Below are 23119 nucleotides of genomic sequence, written 5' to 3' on the forward strand. Positions count from 1 at the left end.
GATATACAGGAAATGCATTTTAATTTCATTTTAAGAAAATATACCTATATTTTTCTACTGAAATCATCAACAAACAATAGAAAAAAATCTAGACCCAAGAACAACAGAAGTGGTCATAGGGCCACAAATATTAGCATGAACAAGCTGAAGTACCTAAGAAGCTCTCCATGAATCCCCACTAGTGAAAAGTGTGTGATGTTGCTTCCCAGTCTGGCATACATCACAAAATCCAAGGTGTTGAGTCTGAATCTCTGGCAAACTGAGGACAAGCTCTTCTTGAGCAAGCTGAGAGAGATAACGCCCATATAAGTGCCCATACCATTGATGTCAAAGTGTGCTGACAAAAGACTGCCGAGCAGCCATAGCTTAAGTCTCGAGAATCACCAAAATCGGTAAGTCTAAAAAGACCATGATCCTTAAGACCCACTACAACAATAGAATGAGTCGCCCTACCGGTGATGGTACACTGATGTGAACTGAAGGTCACATTTAGTTGTGGAGAATGTCGCAACGACTAACTAACTAAAAGTAGATTTAGTTCCATCCCTAAAACGTAGTACACATCGAGGAAAATGAGCTTCCTCCTAGCAAACTAAATCTGAATGTTGCCTTTGCCGACAACGGTGTATTCTTCTCCGCCATCAAAAATAATAGATTTGAATAAGGGTGGTAGTCAATGAATGAGTCTTTGCAGTGGGTAAAATAACAAGAGGCACCAAAAACAATGTACTAGGCAAATGACTTCACATGATCTGCAAGTCTTTTAGCCATAAAGGCATAAAAGGCAGATTTAGTCTATTCAGTGTGCTTTGCACTATTTTCTTTGGGTTGCGAACCAAATTGTGCAACTAAGCATTTCTGACATTCAAGCTTCATGTGACCAAACTTGTGGCAATAGTTACATTAGATGTTCTTTTTCTTGGAGCCTTCTAAAGTTGGAGATGAGGACTTCTGCTGAGAAGACTGTTGAAACTTGCCTTTGTTCATCTGAAAGGATTTAGCAGCAAAGGCTTGCGCTGTGAAGATGGAGTTAGAATTTCTACTGAACTGTTGTTTCCACCAGCCTTGCTGAAGCAAAGTGTATAGAGATTTGTGAACTTCAAATCAACACTAGTAGAAGTGATGTTGAGAATCTCAATAAAGTGCTCATAGGACTTGGGTAAACTCCTGAGGGTTATGACCACAATGTCCTCTTCCTCCATCTTGCGTTCAATGGCAAGCAACTGATCACGGATTTCTTGAATCCTATTTAGGTGTTACTGAAGCGATTTCTACTCATACATGACAATAGAAGACAAATAATTCTTGAGAAAGAAGGCTTTGCTTTTGTCTGATGTCTCATGAAATTTCTTTAGATGCTCCCATATCTCAGCAACTGTTTTCCCAAATAGAATCTGAGGGAGTTGATCATCAGCTACGAATACTTTGAGAAGCATCGCAATCAGATGCTATGTAACACCCAAAACAATTTGATCGGTATTATGATATTCAAAGATTGCTAGTATCCGCTGCTTTCATGTGTTATGATTCCAACCATTGAATTTTGAATTTCTCTCGAGCAGAATATTTCTCAAAGATGCCCTAGCACAATTTTCAATGAAAAAGCATGAAAATCTGTGAAGGCACGTACTTCAAGGCAAAAGACAGAAGACCCAAAAAAATTGAAGGGGTACCTAGAAGAGGGCTTGAAAAATCCAAAAAGAATTTGTTGTCAGTTTCTAAATCTGCTAGCTCAAAAATTGAGGCACCTAGAAAAAATTGACACAACCTAGTTGAGCTCTCAAAAAACCCACTAGGAATCTCTAATCAGAAAAAATTTCGAACCAAAATATTAGGGTCTTCAAACAAAAAACCCTAGCCAGCCAACAATGGTGGATTTAGGAAAAAAAAATTGTAGAACTTGACTAAAAAATGGTGGATTGTAGAGATCTAAGGTCATGGCAAGAGTTGGATGAAAATAATGGTGTTGTCCAAATGTTTTGCAGCTCCAAAAAAAATGCTCAATACACCTGTTGCAAGCTGTTTCAAACGCGAGTTGTAGACACGCAATTTGCAGACCAAAAACCCCTAGCTGAGCAATATATCAAATATGATTTGGAGCAAATATCAAAAGCAATTTGGAACAAATATCAGATGCGATTTTGAGCACATAGAAGATGCGAGTTTGAACAAGATATTTGACGTGATTTTTAGCAAAAAAAAAAAAAAAAAACCTACATGGACCAAGGCTATTTGAAGCAAAAAATCATGAAAAAATAATTTCAAAAATAAGGATCTAATCATTTCGCCAAAGAAACTATACTTTCTGAAAAAAAAATTAGTATTGGCTATGATACCATATTACAAAGTAATTGGTAAATATTTACTTAGAATATACAAAAGAATAAAACGATAGACAAAAGACCGAAAGGTCAATATATACATAAGAATGAAACGATGTTTCCTTAGGAAAAGATAGTAAAGAATAGAAACTTTCTATTCTAGCTAATAGAAAAAAAATAGTTATCTACAACCTAAATAAATATTATAAACACTCTAATATTTACAATAGATAACCATTAACTAATAATAGAAGCTATCTATTATTGTAATAGTTTCCTTTTGGAGTTGCTTGTTTTTCTTTTTTGTATTTAGTTGTAGTTGTTTAGTTCTCCTTTTTTGTTATTCTTATTTATCTTCTTTCTAGCTCTTATATTTTGTTTCTTTCTTCTTCGTTAGCTTTTCTTTAATTTCTTAACTTTATTTTATATATATAATCTACTTTATTTTCTTATTATTTAATTAGATATAGATAATTTTATATATAAATATATATATATGGTTTTCTATTTGTGTGCTCTTATATTTCCTTTTTTTGATTTAGTTTTTCCCCCTTTTTTGAGTTGTCTTTATGTAGTGTTCCAACTGCTTGGTAATGGGTTGGCTTATGTCTTTATTTTTTTTCTTTTAGTTGCTTTTTAATGTGTGTTTATTCATTTCCTTTCTTGTTGTTTTTTATCCCCTTTGTTGATTCTTTATTTTTTTTCTCCTCAGGTTGCATGTTTCTCTCTCCCTTGACCCTTTTTATTTCCCTTTGGAGAGGCTAGTGTGCATACATTTTTCTTTTGTCTCATATCCTTGGCTCTCTCATCCTAATGATGGATCACAGAGTGTGATCTGAAACGTTGAAGATAAAAGAACATACACAATCAAATCCAGAAACCAATTTATGTATAAAGATATTTTTGCAAAGATCAGAACAATTGTAACATCCCCAACTATATGATACTTATCCCTCGTGTCAACATTTTGCAAAAATATTTTTCCAATGATCAGAACAATTGTACCATCCCAAAATAATAAATTTGTTATCTATAGAAATACATGTGAAATGGTATCAAGGAAAAAAAAAAGTTAAAGATTGGCTAGATAGATTTGAGATTTTGGCATGATACTAACTTTAATGTGTCATCAACACTCCACTGTTTTGTTTTCATCAAATAGGCTGCACATAGTGTAGCTGAGCGACTTGCACCAGCTCCACAATGGACCAGAACTTTTCCCCCTTTCTTTTCCACGTCTCCAATAAAATTATGCGCAACATCAAAATACTGTGCAATGTTTGCCATTGGCTCATCTGCATTTTTACATTCAAATTAGTACCTTAAAACATCTGCCTAGCTACTGCATTTTTTTAACCTTCACAATCTTCCTGGGGAACACCACTAAACCTTTCCTATGAGAATTAAAATAATGACACTTCAAAGGAACAAGCTTTCAGCAACAACATTTCATGATGATACATAAAGATTATGACTATTTATTGAAGAGCACAGACACAAAATTGAAGGTTTGAAGAAATATTTTAACTTGTTTTTGAGACAAAATTCTTCCAAATCATTTCAAGCAGAGAAGCAAATGAACAAAATTTCCTACTTTGAGAGGAAGGCATTTTTATGTTCGACCTGCAAGTTCTAAGAACATATGCACTATAGGTTTATCGAATGAAACAGACTCTGAATGAATGGTTAATACATGACTAATTTTCAGCTCGGCCAGCTGAGTTTTGGATTTTGCATTCTCCATATCACCCAGATACAGGAACTGGGGTAAAACCTAGACATCAAGACACAAATATACTTTAGTTGTAAGGATTCTCATTCACACAATACTTTTTCCTCTTAACATATCATGTCCAGCCAGAGTTTCAACAATAATCATTTAAAACCCTAAGAAAAATATTTAGTATGAATGGCCAGAAGAGTTAAGGACCTGGCCTCTAAGTGCACCTCTATCAGATATAAAGTATATCACACAAATATGATTAAGAATGTGCAAAATCTATACCTCTGTTGGATATCCAAAAATTGACACTGCTTTAAGTGATTTTGTCACTAAGAATGGATAATTTCTTGCAAAAGTGGACAAAGAACTTGCACTGCCATCTCCAACTGCAAACAATAAAAAAGAATAATATAAGATATATGGATGATTAAACTATCTTCTAAATTGTTTACAGAAATCAAATAAACATTATACTTATTCATTACTTAAAGAGGTTTTTATTTGGTTTTAGTTTAGAAATTCAGAGGACGGCACCCATTGAGGGAATAGTCATCTTGTAGTTATGCAACAAACAAAATGCAAAAAGTGAAATATAAAGTAGATTTTATTCAAAATAGAGAGTTCATACAAGCTTTGAAACTCTATGGAGCACATGCATACTTCCAACTCTTATCTCAAATTTGACAACCACCAATATATACATTTTTTCAACTCAGATGAAAAACCAAAACTTAGGTAACACATATAAATTACGGGCAGCCAAACAAGGGCACATCTGCTACAAAATAATTAGCTCTTGGCACACTTCCTTGGTGAGTTTCGAACTTCTGGACTGTTGGACAAAAAATCAAACTTTTGCTGCATTGGAAAGATCTCCAAAAGAGCCGTGCTGAAAAACAAAACATGAGATTTTTTGGAAAGTTGTGACCCAAATGTTATCTAAAGGTATCCAAAAATGCAATCCATTAAAATGCCAAAAAAAAAAATCAAAAGATGGAATGTTGAACTTTGGATTTTGATAGTCTGGATTCAGACATTGAGATGCTACACAAACACTATAAAATCTCTCTAGGATCATTAATCCCCAATTAAGATGCAATGGACCCCATTGCACCAAGGTTTTGTAAGATGAAGAAACATGTTGTCAATTTGCTCCTTCGTGTTCAACTTGGCCTAGTGAAGAAATTGTCCTACCCATACCAAACAGTAGAAAGGGATCTGCTGATTCTTTAGAGTTTTGACCAAGAAAATTAGTAACTTGATCTTTGTCAAGAGGAAGGACAGTGTCTGGATTCAGTTCCATATCGTGAATGTCTTCACCGACTTTAGAAGCATCCAACACAGTTGGAAATACAGACATCACAACTCTATATTGAAACGTGCATGTAGTCGAAAAAATAAGGACACATTGAGCTAAAAGCATTGTCACATATCTTACTTAGTATACTATATTGGTCATATCAAAGGGGATAAAGTTTCTTATGTGGCCCTTCGCGCCACTATTTTGGGAGGTGAATCAAACCTTTTTCCAGCCTAAATTTGATGAAATGATCATGCCTTTCCTTACTTCCAGTTGATGTGTTGTTGCTCTCATGTATTTGCTATTGGATATGGCAGATCTTCTTCACAAACATAGATGCTCTGTCCACCTCCTTAACATGCGGTGATGTCTCATTGAACATCATAGGTAGGGCTCTTTGGCTGGTACCTAAGACAAACTTCAAATGGACTATGCCATATGGAGCTATATGCATGGTTGGAATTATGTTGAACAAAAGGTAGAGTCTCATTCCATGTGTCAAGAATATTTAAATAATACATCTGCAAAATGTGAATGCTTGTGTGATTCGCCACCTTAGTTTTCCCATCTATCTCCATGTGGAACACAGAAGAATTTGACAACTCGGTGTTGACATGTGTAATGTCCCTATTTTCGCAGTATAGCACAGTTGATGTCGCCTTTTGGGGGAGGGGGGGTCCAGATGCACCAATGAGTTCAGATGGATTAATGGAAATAAATGACACCATCTAATGTGTTTTCAGATAACTTGTCAGTCTCTGTTTCCCAGCAATAAAATATGTCATTCTTGGATGTTGGGTGAAGTTTAATTGGATTAAAAGAAATATATTTTGATTTTTAGTAACTCTCTTATATAGCCATTTTATGACTCAAGCAACTTGTACCCCTTGGCCTAGTAACACAATGTAGTTTTCAAAGGGGGGCCATTTCACATCCTAAGAGCAGAAAATTAATATCTTTTAAAGGAGTGAGGCCTTTAATATTTGTGAGACAATAAAAGTAATTAATTTAATCTCACATGGCTTGGTGAAGAGGATTGACCCCCTTGTCAAAAGTACAAAAAAGATACTTAGGAGCTCATTCAAAAAAAATACTTAGGAGCTCATTCGAGGGAGGTTGTGAAGGAGTTGCTGCTTCTTCTTGATGGTTTCTGAGGATGGAAACCCTTGCAAGCAACATTCCTTACATTGTTGAAAGAGAGGGAGGTTGGGAAGGAGTTGTTGTGTAAAAACCCTTGGTTTTCCTCTACAAGTCTTGATCAGCTAATGAACAAATTTTCTTTTTTCTATTTTCAATTTCTTTAAAAAAACTATACTCTCTAAATTCTTGCAGAGTATATGATAACACAAGGAGAGTACTAAGGTCATACAAACAACTCCAAATTATGTCGGATTTTATTGTCAAGAAAGCATCATTGAACAACTTAATTCTATTACAAACTTTGGGAAAAAACTTGGTTGTTATATGTATTTGCAGGTGCCGCCAAACAACAATGAATGTGCCCAATGTAGCAATGATATCCCACGGCTACTACCTCTAACTCCCAACGCAACCAAAGAGCCTACGTCCAATATTCATTTAGATAAACCCAACCCCAATTGCAAGGGCAGCAAGAAATGTTTGATGTCTGGCTTCAAACTCATTCCACAAGTGGCTCACAGTATCACAAGGAATAAGCTCGGCCCTTTCCTAGCCCTAATTATTGACCCTAAACACTAGCAATACCAAAACGACATCCAAGTTGGAGACTCAGTCCACATGTACTTCAGAATTTCAATCTCAGCTGTCACTATAACCAGATCAGTCCTTCAATTGCCCAACAGTGGCAATTAATTGACATTTAGAATATTCGTCTCCCCAGACACAGTGGGCACAATAGGAGAATCAAGCAAATAACAAGTCCACTATACTTCAGCAGTGGAATAAAAATACTTCTCAGATACAGTGATGACAGTAGAGAAGTTAGGAAATCTTAGCTATACCTCAGCAGCTAAAATGCAAGTGCAATTTTCAGAATTTCCAACCCTTATACATCAGCAAGGGCATACATTTAAGAACCCAGGAAGAAGCCACAAAGGCACAAAATCATATATATAATCAATTGTGCTTTTTCCCGATGAAAAGAGCTCTCATTTATAAGCTTTTTGTTGGCAAAAGTTTCCATAAAATTCCACTTCAGAAAACGTGGAAGTTTCCCAAAAGAACTCAACACTAGAAACTTTCCGACTTGCTTTTTAGAAATATCTCTTTAAGTTATTATTATAATAATATAAACATTATTATAATAATGCAACTCAATGAATAAATAAGAGCTCATGTAATTATTACCCTGATCAACCGCAGGTGACAACCAACTGCCAAGCCATCCACTACACTACTAACAATAGCAACTGCCCATAATAGAGTTACTAAAAATAGTAAGTAATCAACTGAGACCCTCAAAACACCCTATCAACTCACGAGGGTCGCTATGATGAGCTAACTCAATCAACTGCACAGACTGGCCAAATCGGGGACATTACAGTTCTCCCTCCCCTAAGGTGCTTTTCCTCAAGCAATCTGATATGAAACAAAAACCTCCTCCAGGATCCCACAAGAAGCAAGTGATGTCCCCATCCTCACTAAACCAACTGAATGCCAATGCCATCATTAGGACCCATAACATAACCTGCAAAATGGCACCGAATATCTGTGTTGATGATGTAAAAGTTGGAACATCACTAACTGGCGAACTCATAGGAGATCTCAACACTCTCCATTATGCATACCTAATCATCTTGCAAACAATCCAACTTAGGCTCAGGTCAATTTTGTATTCGGTGCAAATCCTGAACATGTGAGTCAACTAGCAAACTATAAATACTCATCACAGTATAAACTCTATCATCAGTATGATCATCTTCATCAACATCCTCATGCTGTTGTGATGACTCATCCTCAATCATATCAGTGTAAACCCACATACCAAAATTCGTCGCTCCCTTTGGCCTTTATGCACACGTATGACCCTTAAAGAAAGGCCCCTTGCACCAAAAGTAAAGTTGACGCCTCTTCAAATCTTCTCTAGAAGTGTCATCAAATCTCCCCACTGACTTGCCTTTGTCCTCAACAACTGGTGGGAACTCATCATCAAGCAGAAGGGCAGAAGATTTCGAAGCAACCTTCAAGAAGAGGACTCCAAGTCATGCACCTTCCTCATCGCTAACTGTAGAGAAGATGAGTCCAATGACTTCACCCATCCACGAAGTGGCTTAGTCAATCCCTCCACCAATAACATCACTCGTTTGCGCTCTGAAATATCATAAACCATGACCCAACGCATCTAGAACTCACTGATGTAGCTCTCTAATCCACCATGCTGCTTCAGCTGAGCCAACTCACGGAAGACAACTCTGGATCCTTCCTATCAAATCTCTCGATTAGACGATCCACGAACTCCTGGTAGGAAGTGATCTAATCATGTTGCAAAGAAACCAACCCATGATACCACCAGTCATGGGCAACTCCGTCCAGATGCAACACGCCAAATCTAATAGCGTCCACTTCAAACATAAGATGCAAAGCCAAATATGTATCAAGCTTATGAATCCACGCTCCCAGTTCCATCAAAGTGCTCCAAAGTGATCTTACTGGCAACTTGTTGTAACTCATTCTGTCGAGTTCACCATCTCTCAAGTCCCAACCTCCATTTGGAATGCTCCCGTTTCTAAGTCAGGAACCTATCAAAATTCAAATGATCTTTAATTGCCTGTGGTAAAGCATCCCACTCCGTAAAGTGTGTCAACACATCATCAACAAAAGGAGTGACCTCAGGCTCAATACTAACCGCATCTATCTCAGGTCTCAGAAATGTGGGCCTCTGTAGCCTATCATGAACGGCGGTATGTATATCAGCTCTGTTAGCTAATCAATCCACCATGATCCTCAACTTGAACCTGGTCTTCATCTCTGTACCTAACACCATCTTGGGTTTTATCCTCAACTCGAGATCTATGAGAATCAACAGAAACATCTCGAACTCTCTCCCTACTCTGACCTCGAGGAAGTTCTATCTACTGCAGAGTATTAGACAACTGTTGTAGTATCTCTGTCCTTTGTTGTTGCCCAGCTGCAATATTCCTAAATGCTTGCAGGGCATCTCTGTCAACCTCAACATCTGTGGGTCATAGTCTCGTGCCAGCAAAACCACCTGGACTACCAACGCACCAAACAAAATCTTAGGCTCTCCTTCTCTGGGAGGAGAATTAAGTACCCTTCGAGTATAATGCCTACCCGACACAAATCTCCTATCGTCAACCATGATAGAAAAAAATGGATCACATGCTAACCACTAAAAACTGATTCAGAGCCCAATTCCTATAGGCTAGCAAGAAACTGCTCTGATACTACTGTAAAAACCCTTGGTTTTCCTTTGCAAGTCTTGATCAGCTAATGAACAAATTTGCTTTTTTCTATTTTAAATTTCTTTAAAAAAACTATATTTTCTGAATTCTTGCAAAGTATATGAATACACAAGGAGAGTATTATGATCATACAAACAAACTCCACATTATGTAATGTCCCCATTTTGGAGGTAATTTGATTTAATTAATTAAATTAATTAAGTTGTCCAAAATAATGAATATTTTATGAGGATGACTAATTAATTATTTTAATTAAATAAATAAGTGGTATTAAGTTAATTATTTATAAAGTTATCAAATAAATAAATATTAAAAAGTAACTTTATATTTAATTAATTTAATAAAGTGACTTAAATAAAATAATATATCATAAAGTCACTTAATAAAAATAAAATAATTTCTAGAAGTTTCTAGATTTTGGGCCAACCTCTTGAGGAAAAAGTATAAACAGACATCATGAGCCTCATTCTCATCATCCACGAATTGATGATTGTTTGATGTGATTATTTGGTGGAGAAGCCAGCTAGGGTTTTAGCCATTGGAGGATCTTTGGGGACGAAAACCCTCATTGGTTACTCAATTTTGAGGCTGTGAGATACTAGCTGAATTATTACTAATTGTGGGCTTTACTTCAAAAGTCCAATCTTGTGCTTCACGGTGGAGATTATTTGAGTACAATAGTTGATGTATTATTGTACTTGCAACAACTGATGTATTGTTGCCTTTGACGGAAAAGTTACTTCAGTAGCCAATGTATTGGTGAGATTGATTATGTTATTGAGCAGGATCATTACAGACCTTCATAATCTATTGTTATGGAGGTTGATCAGCCTATGTGAGTCTCATGTTTTTGCTCATACCTTTCGATTGAGGCCAATCATTTTGGGTACTATCGCATTCAATTCCTATCGTCGAGACAATCGTTTTAGGGGCAAATTGGAAGGCGTTTGGTGCTGCAATTAATTATCTATACTTTTGCCAGGCAAGACCAGGGGCAGCAGCTTGAGTATTTCGATTTGAGCTTGGAAGGTGCCTATCACATTGGATTTTTATTGTTTCTTCATCAACAACATTGGGCGTCATCATTACCACGTTCTTCTTGCATTCACTAAGTAGTTTGCATTGTCATCATAGACATTTTAATTGCTGCTATTATGAATACTCAAAAAATTAATTTGGCACTATTCTCAAACAATTGCAAGCCAAAAGTCTTGACCAATTCATAGCATCATTGTAGTAGACATTTTATTGCAAAGGAGATATAAGTTGTTGGTCAATTACTATTGTAATTGAATATGTTATTGCCATTCATGATCAACTTATTAGTTTGCATGCCAATTGTTTGTCAAAATGTCAATTGGCTGTAGGTTCTCTTTTTTGGCATAAATAATGTTATAATTATGCATACTAAATGTTTGTTAAAATACCACTTGGCTACAAGTGCATAAATGTCATCTTAGGTTGCATCTAAAGCATAGTTCCAAAAATCGCCATGAAATCGCCGAAATCGCGATAAGATTCATGGCTCCCGATTTTTTTGGAATCGGAAATCGCTGGTGGCGATTTTTTCGCATGAATCGCCTGAATCGCCAAAATCGGCGATTCATGGAAAAAATCGCCAGAATCGCCATCGGGTATCGCCAGAAATCGGCCGCGGCAGCAAGGATAGAAAGTTCAATTTTTAAAAAAAAACACATGTTTTATTTGCTTTCTAAGTTGACTTTCCTCTTTGTTATAACCCTAAAGAGCCTTCTATTTGCTTAGTATGAGTAGAAGAGAGGAAGAGTGAGAGAGAAGAAGAGAAAAGAGAATCCATAGGTTTCCAACCGGCAAGAAGGAAGAGCACCAAAGAGATCAGAAGTCCATTTGGGGAGGCCATAAATTGCATTGGGAGCATTAAGGAGTCAATATCAACACTCCTCAACTCATTTGCAAGAGGTAAGTGTTGGTTTTTTTTTTGCATGTTAGTGTAGTATGCATTTTTTGTTAAATTTTTTTAGTGTTCATTTGCAAATCTTGAATGTTTTTTATTTTTAGTTTTACTAAATTGCAAACTAGGGTTTGTTGTTTTGTAGTTTTTGTTTATTAGTTGCAAACTTTGATTTTTTACATGAATTTTTTTATTGCAGCAGCCCTTTGCTTTCATTTTCCAATTTCCACAATGGGTAAAAAAGATGAATGCTGGAAATATAATGAAGAGTTTCCTGGGAGAACCAAATATCAAACAAAATGTATATTTTGCAAAGAAAAAATAAATTCGGGAGGTATCTATAGATTGAAATACCACATTGCTGGCATACCTGGCCATGATGTCACAGTTTGCACTCAACAAACCGCTGAGGCAAAACGCTCTTGTTTAGTGGCATTAGAAAAAATTGAACAAGACAAGTTGACTAAGAAAATGCAACTTGAAGGGTTGAGAGGTATTGGCTCCCGTGCTCCCACATCCGCAACCGCATCTACATCTGCAAGTGCATCTGCATCAGCTTCCGCATCCGTAGGTTGTGTTGGGGAGGGTTCTTTTAGGCCTCCTTTTCATCCTAGTGCTAGTGCTCATGTGAGTGTTAGTGGTAGTCGGTCTCATACTGAGACAGAGTCCAACACCAACCTATTGCGGCCTAGAGTGCGGAAAAGCAGAATGGATAGTTACTTTGTGCCCCGCACTACTCCTGGCTCCCAACCCACGCTTGAGGGCATGGGTTTGAACAAGGAGATTCATGATGCTGCCAGAAAAGAGATTTGCAAATTCTGGTACTTTTGCAACATTCCATTTATTGCAGCCAGGTAATTGATTCTTTTTTCTTTGTTATCTTCAAAGTTAAAGTTAAAAGTAAAAGTAAAACTTTAATTATATCTACTTGTTTTATGATTTTAGTTTTTGACATCTAAATTTCTAATCAATATCATTATCTATTTGTGACAGGACTCCTTATTGGCAGAACATGATAGATGCAGTTGCCATTTGTGGTCCGGGGTTTAAAGCCCCAACTGAGGCTGAGTTGAGTGGATACCTCCTGGAGGAAATGGTTGAGGATATGAGGCATGAGCTTGAGGACAACCGAAAGGAGTGGATCGAAAAGGGTTGCACCATCATGACTGATGGTTGGACAGATAGGAGGGGAAGAACACTCCTCAATTTTCTTGTATCCTGTGGAGGTGATTGATCATTCTACTTTCCTACATACATAATTTTGAATCGTGATTGACTATTTCAAATTTTGATTTGTTGATTGCTAATAGTAATTATAATTCGTTGTTTTGTTACTTGTAGGATATACCATGTTCCTCAAATCCATTGATGCTTCTGCTCATGTAAAAAACGCCACATACTTATGTGAGGTTATTGAGGAAGTTATAGCAGAGGTGGGGGAACAACATGTGGTGCAAGTGGTGACGGATAATGCAGCAAGTTATGTTGCTGCAGGTAAACTTTTAACTTTTTAAGTTTTGAAAATAAATTTATTTGAATTTTGAACTTTTTCTAATTCTAACTTAGAATTTCTAAGTTTCCTAAGTTCTAAGTTCTAACATGTTTGAAATTTGAATTTCTAATTATCTTAAAATTGTTGTAGGCAAACTTTTGATGGAGAGGCACCCCACCATATTTTGGTCCCCTTGTGCAGCACACTGCCTTGACCTCATGTTGGAGGAAATTGGCAAACTTGAGTGGGTCAAGTCATGTGTGGAAAGGGCAAAAAACATATGTAAGTTTATTTATAATCATTCATTTGTCCTTAGCACAATGAGGAAGTACACAGGAGACAAAGAGTTAGCTCGTCCAGGGATCACGAGGTTTGCCTCGAATTTCATCACCTTGCAGTCCTTGTTGACATCAAGGGATGATTTGAGGAGCATGTTTGTTGGGCGGGAGTGGATTTCATCTTCCTATGCTACGACCACTGCAGGGATAGATGTGGTGGATTGCATATTTGATGATGATGGTTTTTGGAAACCTGCTAGAGAAATACTTAAGGTAATTTTATTGCAATTTAACATTTAATATTTTACAGTTTACTATGCTAATTGTTTAATGATTTAGTTTTACCTTATATTATTGAATTATTCTATGTTTAAGTTTTGACTCAAATTTTTGTTTTACTTTATATGTAGGCCACTGAGCCTCTTGTATCTCTCCTACGAACTGCTGATGGGGAGAAGCCCTCTATGGGCTACATATATGAGGGCATGGATAGGGCCAAGGAGGCCATTAAAGCTCAGTATGCAGGAGTGCAGGAGAAGTATGCCCCTATTTGGGACATCATTGATAGGAGATGGCAGAATCAGCTCCACAGACCCATCCATGCAGCAGCTTACTTTTTGAATTCGGCATTTCGTTTCCGTCCTCACTTCAAGGCGGATGAGGAGGTTCTCACCGGATTATATACAGTGATCCAGAGGTTGAGTACTGATGAGGATAGCAGTGCTGCAATTATTGAGCTTGATAAGTTCAATAATAAAGAAGGGCCACTTTTCTCTAGCAGGGTAGCCATAGATGCTCGGGAAACAATACAGCCAGGTAAAAATTAAATAATATATTCAATGTTCATGAATCTAGATTCTAAACTTAAAGTTGATTATGTAATTTTAGAGTTAACTTGTAATTTGTAATTTGTAAATGAGACTAATTATTTTTATTTTCCCTTATTTCAGATAGATGGTGGCAAATGTTTGGGGCCACAACCCCAAAACTTCAAAAAATTGCCATTCGTATTCTGAGTCAGCCAAGCAGCGCTTCTGGATGTGAGCGCAGTTGGTCCATGTTCGAGCACATCCACTCGAAGAGGAGAAACAGGTTGACAGTGCAGAGGTTGAATGATCTTGTCTTCGTTCATTACAACCTCCGTCTTAGGATCAGACAGATTTTGGGCACTGACTCCTCTCCGATCATTCTGGAGGAGATTGATCCAGAATCAGAGTGGCTCACAGAGGTTGTAGATCCAGTCTTCACTGAGGAAGACCGTGCGTGGATTGACCAGGTGGATATAGAGGCTGAGGCAGCTAGAGCACGTTCTTCAGGCATTGGTAGACGCACACGTGCACACACAGACACAGGCCCTAGCGACATTCGTGAGCCCATCTTATATGCGGGAGATATGGCTCGACAGTCCTCTAGGACCTACATTAGACGCCTTGCTACTAGGCAGACTGGATACTCAGAGGCTGAGGCTGAGGCTGTAGCCGAGCTTGAGGATGATGTTGAGGATGATGATGACTATGAGCCTGAGGCTTGAGCTGGAGCCTTGTTTTTATATTTTGTTTACAGATATTGATACTGAATCATTGATAGACATATGTTTCAAAGTTTCAAACTTTCATGGATCTTCATCTTAGATTCTTACATAAATTTATGATTTGATGTCTTATGGATCATCTTACATACATTCTATGATTTAAATCATTATGATCATTTGATTTCTATTTACTTCAGCTAGCCTACAATTTACATTTTAGAATCTTAGATAACATAGTTACGTATGTGATGGATTTTATGTTTCATGTTTATGTATGTTAAGTTTTAACTTCTATTTGATGATGTTATAGTGTGCTTAAGTTATATTCAATAAAGGGTGCATGAAATAAGTTTTAAATTGTTAAAATCTTTAAATTTAACGGGTTTTTTCAAATTTGCCGATTCATCGCCGATTCATTGCCGATTCACGATTCGATTCGACCTTGCCGATTCCGATCCGATTCCGATTCACGTTTCTTTGATCTAAAGTGTTCGTCATAATTACTAGTTGTTGTAGCTGCATATTGTAAGTAGTTTCAGTCACATACATGCATTGAATATTGTCAAAATAAGTTGCACATTTATGTTAGGTCATTGTTTAGTCAATTTAGAGTCATTTGTAAACATTCTCATTGATGTTAATTGAAAAAAAGAGTCATTAAAGCAAATTGAAATGTTATATCAGTCATATGACCCTTGTATGTGAAGTGTTTGATGAAATTCTTCGAGCCTTCAATCAACATTTTAAGGTCAAATTTGAGCAGGGTCATTACAGTGGTATTAGAGCTCTGATCTTGCCATCCTGTGGGAATTGATTTCATTATTTGTATGAAATTATTATCAGAGTGATCAGTATTTCTATTTCCCAGCCATGGATAGATACAGGAGGTCGAGTTCGGGAAGTCGACGCAATAGTAGAGGGAAGAGAACAAAGTTAGATGCTTTGGTGGAAAGTGTCGAGAAATTAAGATTGCATCAGTAGCAACTTGCAAAGAGATTGTCGGATCTGGCTACAGTTGACAGGGCAGCGAGATATTTTACTTCTACTTTTAGGAGGTCGACATTGGGTTCGTAGGGGAGAAGACTTGAATTTTCTCCGGCCGCTGATTGTGATGCTGATGTAACATTATCTAGTTCAGCACTTGCTATTACCATCCGTAGTGCTGATGATAGTTTTGTTGCACCAAACTCGGTGGATGGTCCTGTGCCACTGGAAGACAGTAGTGTCGAGCATCACCGGGTTGAGGCTCCCAGAGCATTTATTGTGGGTTCTATAGAGGCAGTTGATGCAGTAGTAGCCATCTCTGATCATTCAGATTCTTCTTCGGAGGGAATTGTCATTGGGGATGTGTATGTCAGCTTCAGTAGCGTGGCTTCAGTTCAGGAGGCAGTGGCTTCCTCAAATAGGCCGGAGGCTTCTATGAAGTCTCCCAGTGGTGTACTTGGTGATCAAATTATTATAGAGGGGATACTTGATTTCAATTTGGGCTCCAGCATTGTTGGTGTATAGGTTGACGATGAGTCATATGTACAGCGATCTGTGTCTGCAGTTGAGATTCCTGCAGGTGATGTGAGAGTTGTTAGTATGGACACATCTGAGAACACTTTCGAGGATGCTGTGAGTTGCATTGGTGACAATGCCCCCTGTATGATACTGAGTGCCAGGAGAGTTTGAGCTCTGACAATTTTGATATTTATGATAGTAGTTGCAGTATGGGTTCGGTACAGGAGAATGTTATATTCCTGTGTTGAGGATGTGAGCATGGAGATTTCTAGTGACGACACTCAGGATGGGAGTGTTATAGATGTTTTATCTGATGACACTCCATGCTACAGTATAGCTTATCCACAGTTGACGTCAAGCTGTGTACATGGTCAGAGTTGGTAGAGGAGATGCAGTTAGAGGATATATACACTAGCATTCCAGATTCATCTCTTGCTGTGAGTGAGGATGATGTATTGTGGTGTATTTGGATTTTTATTTCTGACTTTGGGCATAGATTTAGCGTCGACAGTTGGTGGAGATGGGTTCCTTGATTCAGTGTTGCCGAAACCCATAGATGAGGATGAGGTAGAGTCTGAGTGGCAGGAGTTTGTTTCAGCCAAGGCTACCTTGTCAGTTGAGGGAGTTACTTTGTCAGTGACCCCTGATGATATTTGTCAAGATCTGGACTCTCAATTAGTTGCAGAGGACGAGGGAGCTGGAGATTGTGATGATGAGATAGTTTCAGCAACAGCTTCTTCGAAGTTAGATGAGGATGAGTCTAATGCTTGCGTTCAGAGTGTAGAGGTGTACTCAGATGTAAGTACACTAAGCGTTGGTGATCCTGAGGGGAGTTCATTTGATTCAGCTTTCTCTCATAGTGTGGACAGCGTATTCGAGACACTTCATAGGAGGCCTGTAGTTCAAAGTCACCATGTGACCAGCCAACTGAGAGTTGGCAAGAGAGATATCACTACAGCTCTTGAGCATTTTGATACTTCTTGTCAGTTGTTGGCCATTATTGGTTGGGATGCTTCTATGACAGATGAGTCCAACGATGGTTACCTTTCTTTGGCAGAGGTTCATGCCTTGCATGAAGCTGTCAAGGTTTTGAGACAAGATTACTTACAGTTGGTAGCCGACCGTGATCACTTGGTTGAGTGGGGGACTACAGCCTTTGAGGCACTCTTGGATCATGAGGAGGTGAGTGAGCTTACCCAGGGGGTCACAATGACTACTAAGGCTTTGGAGGACACACAGAAAGATCTAAAGGAGTCGCAGTTTCAGTTAGAGGACGTGACTGTGGAGTTGGAGCATTTGCGGTGTTGTTGGTGAGTACGCTCCTATAGTTGTTACTGAGGAACATGTTGTTGGGGCTGATACACATGTTTAGGATTTGGGAGTACCTAGTCCTGATGTGTTTGGGATACCAGTGGAGTCGAGTCTCCAGATTGATTCTTCTCACACAGATGACAGAGTGGTACAGTTGGCTGTGCCACCTTTACAGAGGGATCAGTTGTGGTGTGCGGGGGAGTATGTTGATGCTTCCTTGTATAATTTTTACAACACTGAACCATTCATGGAGTATTTGCTGGATAGTGGAGGTGTTCGTCTGGACTCGTATAAAGTGTCAGAAGGTGTTCTCATCTGAGGTACTAGTGCTATTCGCAAATTGGTTGGGGAGATTATAGTGATCCTTTCTACTATGCTACCTCACGGGGATTTTGAGGTGGGGTTTGTTGAGCGGATTGCACAAGGTCCTATCTAGCCTATAGCCACTCGGAGTCTAAGATTGGAGCCATCTGCTAATTCCCAGTTCAATGATGGTGAGCCAGTAGCAGAGTTTGGGGTTCCTACTGACATTATACGATGGGGTATGCTCATCATTTTTCTTTTGACCCAGAGATAGAAGATTTGATTTCATGCAGGTGTAGATCGGCTCCAGTGTCTTACCATCCATTATGGGATGGATTGGCACCATCTTTTGTAGATGGAATTGGTAGTTGCAAGTTACACAGCCTACAATATCGACACACCTAGGACAGTTTATTAGAGATTGGATTTGGTGGTAGTGACTCAGGTACCTATGGCTGTTGTTATATCCACAGTGCAGTTGGGTGCGAGTGTCAGTTAGACAGGGACTTGAATTTTGACAGAGTCGATGTTTCAGTTGGCTTGAGTTCCGCAGAATGGTTTCTTCTATCGGCATCTACAATTGGTCTTCAAATGATTTTGTCAGTGATGTCAGTTGTTTGGGTGTTGAGTGCATTTTCTCAGTTGCTGATTTTTGTACTGTTGATGCTGATGATTTCTTCACAGGAACTGTTTGGTGATGATTGGGACATTACACAGGTCATCACTTGGGATCCAGGTGGAGGAGAATGGTACTTGTTGTTGAGATTGCTTGGGGACAAGCAATTTCAGGAGGGGCGGACTGTAATGTCCCCGTTTTGGAGGTAATTTGATTTAATTAATTTAATTAATTAAGTTGTCCAAAATAATGAATATTTTATGAGGATGACTAATTAATTATTTTAATTAAATAAATAAGTGGTATTAAGTTAATTATTTATAAAGTTATCAAATAAATAAATATTAAAAGGTAACTTTATATTTAATTAATTTAATAAAGTGACTTAAATAAAATAATATATCATAAAGTCACTTAATAAAAATAAAATAATTTTTGGAAGCTTCTAAATTTTGGGCCAATCTCTTCAGGAAAAAGTATAAATAGACATCACTAGCTATCACCCACAAACCGATGGTCAGACAGAAATTGTGAACAAATGGGTGGAAGGGTATTTAAGGAATTATGTGGCAGCTCAGCAGCGAGCTTGGGTCAGATGGATATATCTCTGCGAGTATTGTTACAATACTACATATCATATGACTATACAGATGACACCCTTCATGGCACTTTACGGTTATGAAGCACCTAGTTTCTTGGATTTGTTGTTGAGCGACAGCCGGGTACCCAGTGCAGGTGAATTATTACAAGAGAGCAAGGATATAGTTGCTACCCTCAAAGACAATATTGCAAGAGCTCAGAACCAGCAGAAGCAGTATGCAGACCAGAAGAGAACTGAGCGTAGTTTTGAGGTAGATGATATGGTTTACCTCATGTTGCAGCCATACAGGCAATCTACTCTTAAGAAGAGTGGGGCAGAGAAACTTAAGCCACGCTATTATGGACCATTCAGGATTATCAGGCGAGTTGGTGAAGTGGCTTATGAGTTGGAGCTTCCCGCAGACAGCAGAGTGCACAATGTGTTTCATGTGTCACGCCTCAAGAAGGCGTTGGGTCAGAATGTGGTGCCTTCTGCAGTATTACCTCCTTTAGACGATGAGGGAAAATTGATTTTAGTACCAGAATCCATCCTGGAGAGCAGAGAAAAGCAGCTTCGTAGAAGGGTGATCAGAGAATACTTGGTTAAGTGGAAAGATTTACCTGTTGAGGATGCTACTTGGGAGGGGGAGGCTATTTTGCAGCACCCGGCATTGAGATTGCTTGAGGCCAAGCAATTTCAGGAGGGGCGGACTGTAATGTCCCCTCTTTAGTTCGACATGGCATTGATCAGGGATTTGCCTATTACAGACTCTTGTAGGAAAATGGTGTGGAAAGAGAGTCAATTCTGCGGATCAGATAGTCATATCTTGCTCTTGAAGAAGTGTTAAGAGGTTATATTTTATCATTATGTGATATTGGGGCCCACATGTTATAATTTTAATTTGAGTTGCACTTTTTATTTTATAAAATTACTTTATTATAAAAAAAGTGCATTATAATGAGAAATTATAAAGGATGTTTCTAGAAGTTCTAGCAACTTCTTAGAAAAGTGAATAAATAGAGGGCTGGGCCTCTCATTTGGACATGCTTGGATTGGAGAACTCTTCTACTTCTTCATTGTGAAGACATTTGTCGACTTTGGATCTGCAAATTATTCGATCTTTGGGAACGAATCACTCCCTTGGATTGGCGACTTTGAGGGTGTGAAATATCACTTGAATTGTTGCATAAGTGGAGTTGGTATTCAGCCATCTCATTGGAGCTTATTGAGAATTCGTTGTTAGGGTTTGTTTTTGGTTGGAAAAAGGATTTCAGATTTGCCCTATCATTGGAGAAGCATTTGACAAGAGTTTGAAGACAGAATAAGTGCATTTTCAGAATTGGCAAAGCAGGGTTCGGAACCACATAATTGCTCATATCTCCTCAACCCCTTGGAGTTATTTTTTATGGTTTTATAGGGTTACTACCTAACCCTAGGCGCCCATTTTCCTTGCATTTGGGGGTCCCAAAACCCTAATATTATTTTATTTCAGCAGCCGTACAGGTACGCCCTGGTACGGCCCTGCTAGTTTGGGCAGCAGCAGTAGATTAAGGACAGTTTGGGGGTGCGGTTGGAGGTCTTCATCAACGATCTGCAGCAAAACGTGGTGTTCTTCCATAGTTCTTCAAACCAGGTTCTTGCATTCTGAAATATATGTCAATTTTGGGTAAATTTGCTGTCATACAGTCATTGTAATAATCAGTCCAGAATTGGTAATAAAATAATTTCAGAATTTATTGCATTGTAATTGAAATATAGTTCAATGGCTTTATATATATTGTAATTCTGTGATTATATTCTGAAAGTATCAAATCTGAAATTACCATATTCTGAATATTGTTACTGTTACACGCCAAGTGTTTGACAAAATTCCTAAGTTCAGTTTGAGGGTTTCTGTGGCCTTTATAGAGAGGGTCATTACATCGTGGGCCTCATTCTCATCATCCAGGAATTGATGATTGTTTGATGTGATTATTTGGTGGAGAAGCCAGCTAGGGTTTCAACCATTGGAGGATTTTTGGAGACGAAAACCCTCATTGGTTACGCAATTTTGAGGCTGTGAGATACCAACTGAATTATTGCTGATTGTGGGCTTTACTTCAAAAGTCCAATCTTGTGCTTCACGGTGGAGATTATTTGAGTACAATAGTTGATATATTATTGTACTTGCAACAGCTGATGTATTGTTGCATTTGATGGAGAAGTTACTTCAGCAGCTGATGTATTGTTGAGATTGATTATGTTATTGAGCAAGATCATTACAGACCTTCATAATCTGCTGTTATGGAGGTTGATCAGCCTATGTGAGTCTCATGTTTTTGCTCATACCTTTTGATTGAGGAGGCCAATCATTTTGGGTATTGTTGCATTCAATTCCTAACGTCAAGACAATCGTTTTAAGGGCAAATTGGAAGGCATTTGGTGCTGCAATTAATTATCTAAACTTTTGCCAAGCAAGAACAAGGGCAGCAGCTTGAGTGTTTCGATTTTAGCTTAGAAGGTGCCTATCACATTGGATTTTTATTGTTTCTTCATCAACAACATTGGGTGTCATCATTACCAAGTTCTTCTTGCATTCACTAATTAGTTTTCATTGTCATCATAGGCATTTTAATTGCTGCTATAAGTGAATACTCAGAAAATCAAATTTGGCACTATTGTCAAACAATTGTAAGCCAAGAGTCTTGACCAATTCATAGCATCATTGTAGTAGACATTTTATTGCAAAGGAGGTATAAGTTGTTGGTCAACTACTATTGTAATTGAATATGTTATTGCCATTCATGATCAACTTATTAGTTTGCATGCCAATTGTTTGTCAAAATGTCAATTGGCTGTAGGTTCTCTTTTTTGGCATAAATAATGTTATAATTATGCATACTAAATGTTTGTTAAAATACCACTTGGCTGTAAGTGCATAAATGTCATCTTAGGTTGCATCCAAAGTGTTTATCATAATTACTAGTTTCTGTAGCTGCATATTGCAAGTAGTTTCAGTCATATATATGCATTGAATATTGTCAAAATAAGTTGCATATTCATGTTAGGTCATTGTTTAGTCAATTTAGAGTTATTTGTAAACATTCTCATTGATGCTAATTGAAGAAAAGAGTCATTAAAGAAAACTGAAATGTTATATCAGTCATATGACCATTGTATGTGAAGTGTTTAACAAAATTCTTCAAGCCTTCAATCAGCATTTTAAGGTCAAATTTGAGCAGGGTCAGTACAAATTATGTCGGATTTTATTGTCAAGAAAGTGTGTATCTTTGAACAACTTAATTCTATTACAAACCCTGGTTGCTGTATGTATTTGCAAGTGCTACCAAACAACAACAAATATGTCCAATGTAGCAATGATATCCCACGATTGCTACCTCTAACTCCTAATGCAACCAGAAAGCCCACGTCCAATGTTTATTCAGATAAACCCAACCCCAATTGCAACGGCAACAAGAAATGTTTGACGTTTGGTTTCAAACTCATTCCACAGGTGGCTCACGGTATCACAAGGAATAAGCTCAGCCCTTTCCTAGCCGTAATTATTGACCCCGAACACTAGCAATACCAAAACAACATCCAATTCGGAGACTTAGTCCACACGTACTTGCAGAATTTCGATCTCAACTGTCACTATAACCAGATCAGTCCTTCAATTGCACAACAATGGCAATTAATTGACCTTCAAAATATCTCTCCCTAGACACAATGAGCACAATAGGAGAATCAAGCGAATAACAAATCCACTTTACTTCAGCAATGGAATAAAAATACTTCTCAGATATAGTGATGACAGTAGAGAAGTTAGGCAATCTTAGCTATATCTCA

General features: G+C 37.9%; 2 protein-coding genes across 2 annotated transcripts in view; one reads left to right on the top strand and one right to left on the bottom strand.

Moving 5' to 3' along the window:
* The window catches only part of LOC149531137 (uncharacterized), a 147810-nt gene that overhangs the window by 26832 nt on the left and 97859 nt on the right, over positions 1–23119 (bottom strand). The window contains exons 2-4 of the mRNA XM_089809355.1: positions 4327–4430; positions 3945–4095; positions 3439–3616 (exon numbers count right to left, since the gene is read on the bottom strand). Coding sequence (XP_089665481.1) covers positions 3439–3616; positions 3945–4095; positions 4327–4430 — 433 coding nt within the window. The remainder of the gene's footprint in view (positions 1–3438; positions 3617–3944; positions 4096–4326; positions 4431–23119) is intronic.
* Positions 11254–15169, top strand: LOC149531138 (uncharacterized). The gene is made up of 6 exons (XM_089809354.1): positions 11254–12531; positions 12671–12903; positions 13019–13171; positions 13320–13720; positions 13858–14263; positions 14398–15169. Exons 1-6 carry the CDS (start codon positions 11858–11860, stop codon positions 14976–14978), a joined length of 2448 nt encoding a protein of 815 aa, XP_089665480.1. The 5' UTR covers positions 11254–11857; the 3' UTR covers positions 14979–15169.

Source organism: Cupressus sempervirens, chromosome 11, assembly GCF_028749045.1.
Source record: "Cupressus sempervirens isolate cs-2001-9-10 chromosome 11, ASM2874904v1, whole genome shotgun sequence".
In the NCBI taxonomy this organism is placed as follows: domain Eukaryota; kingdom Viridiplantae; phylum Streptophyta; class Pinopsida; order Cupressales; family Cupressaceae; genus Cupressus; species Cupressus sempervirens.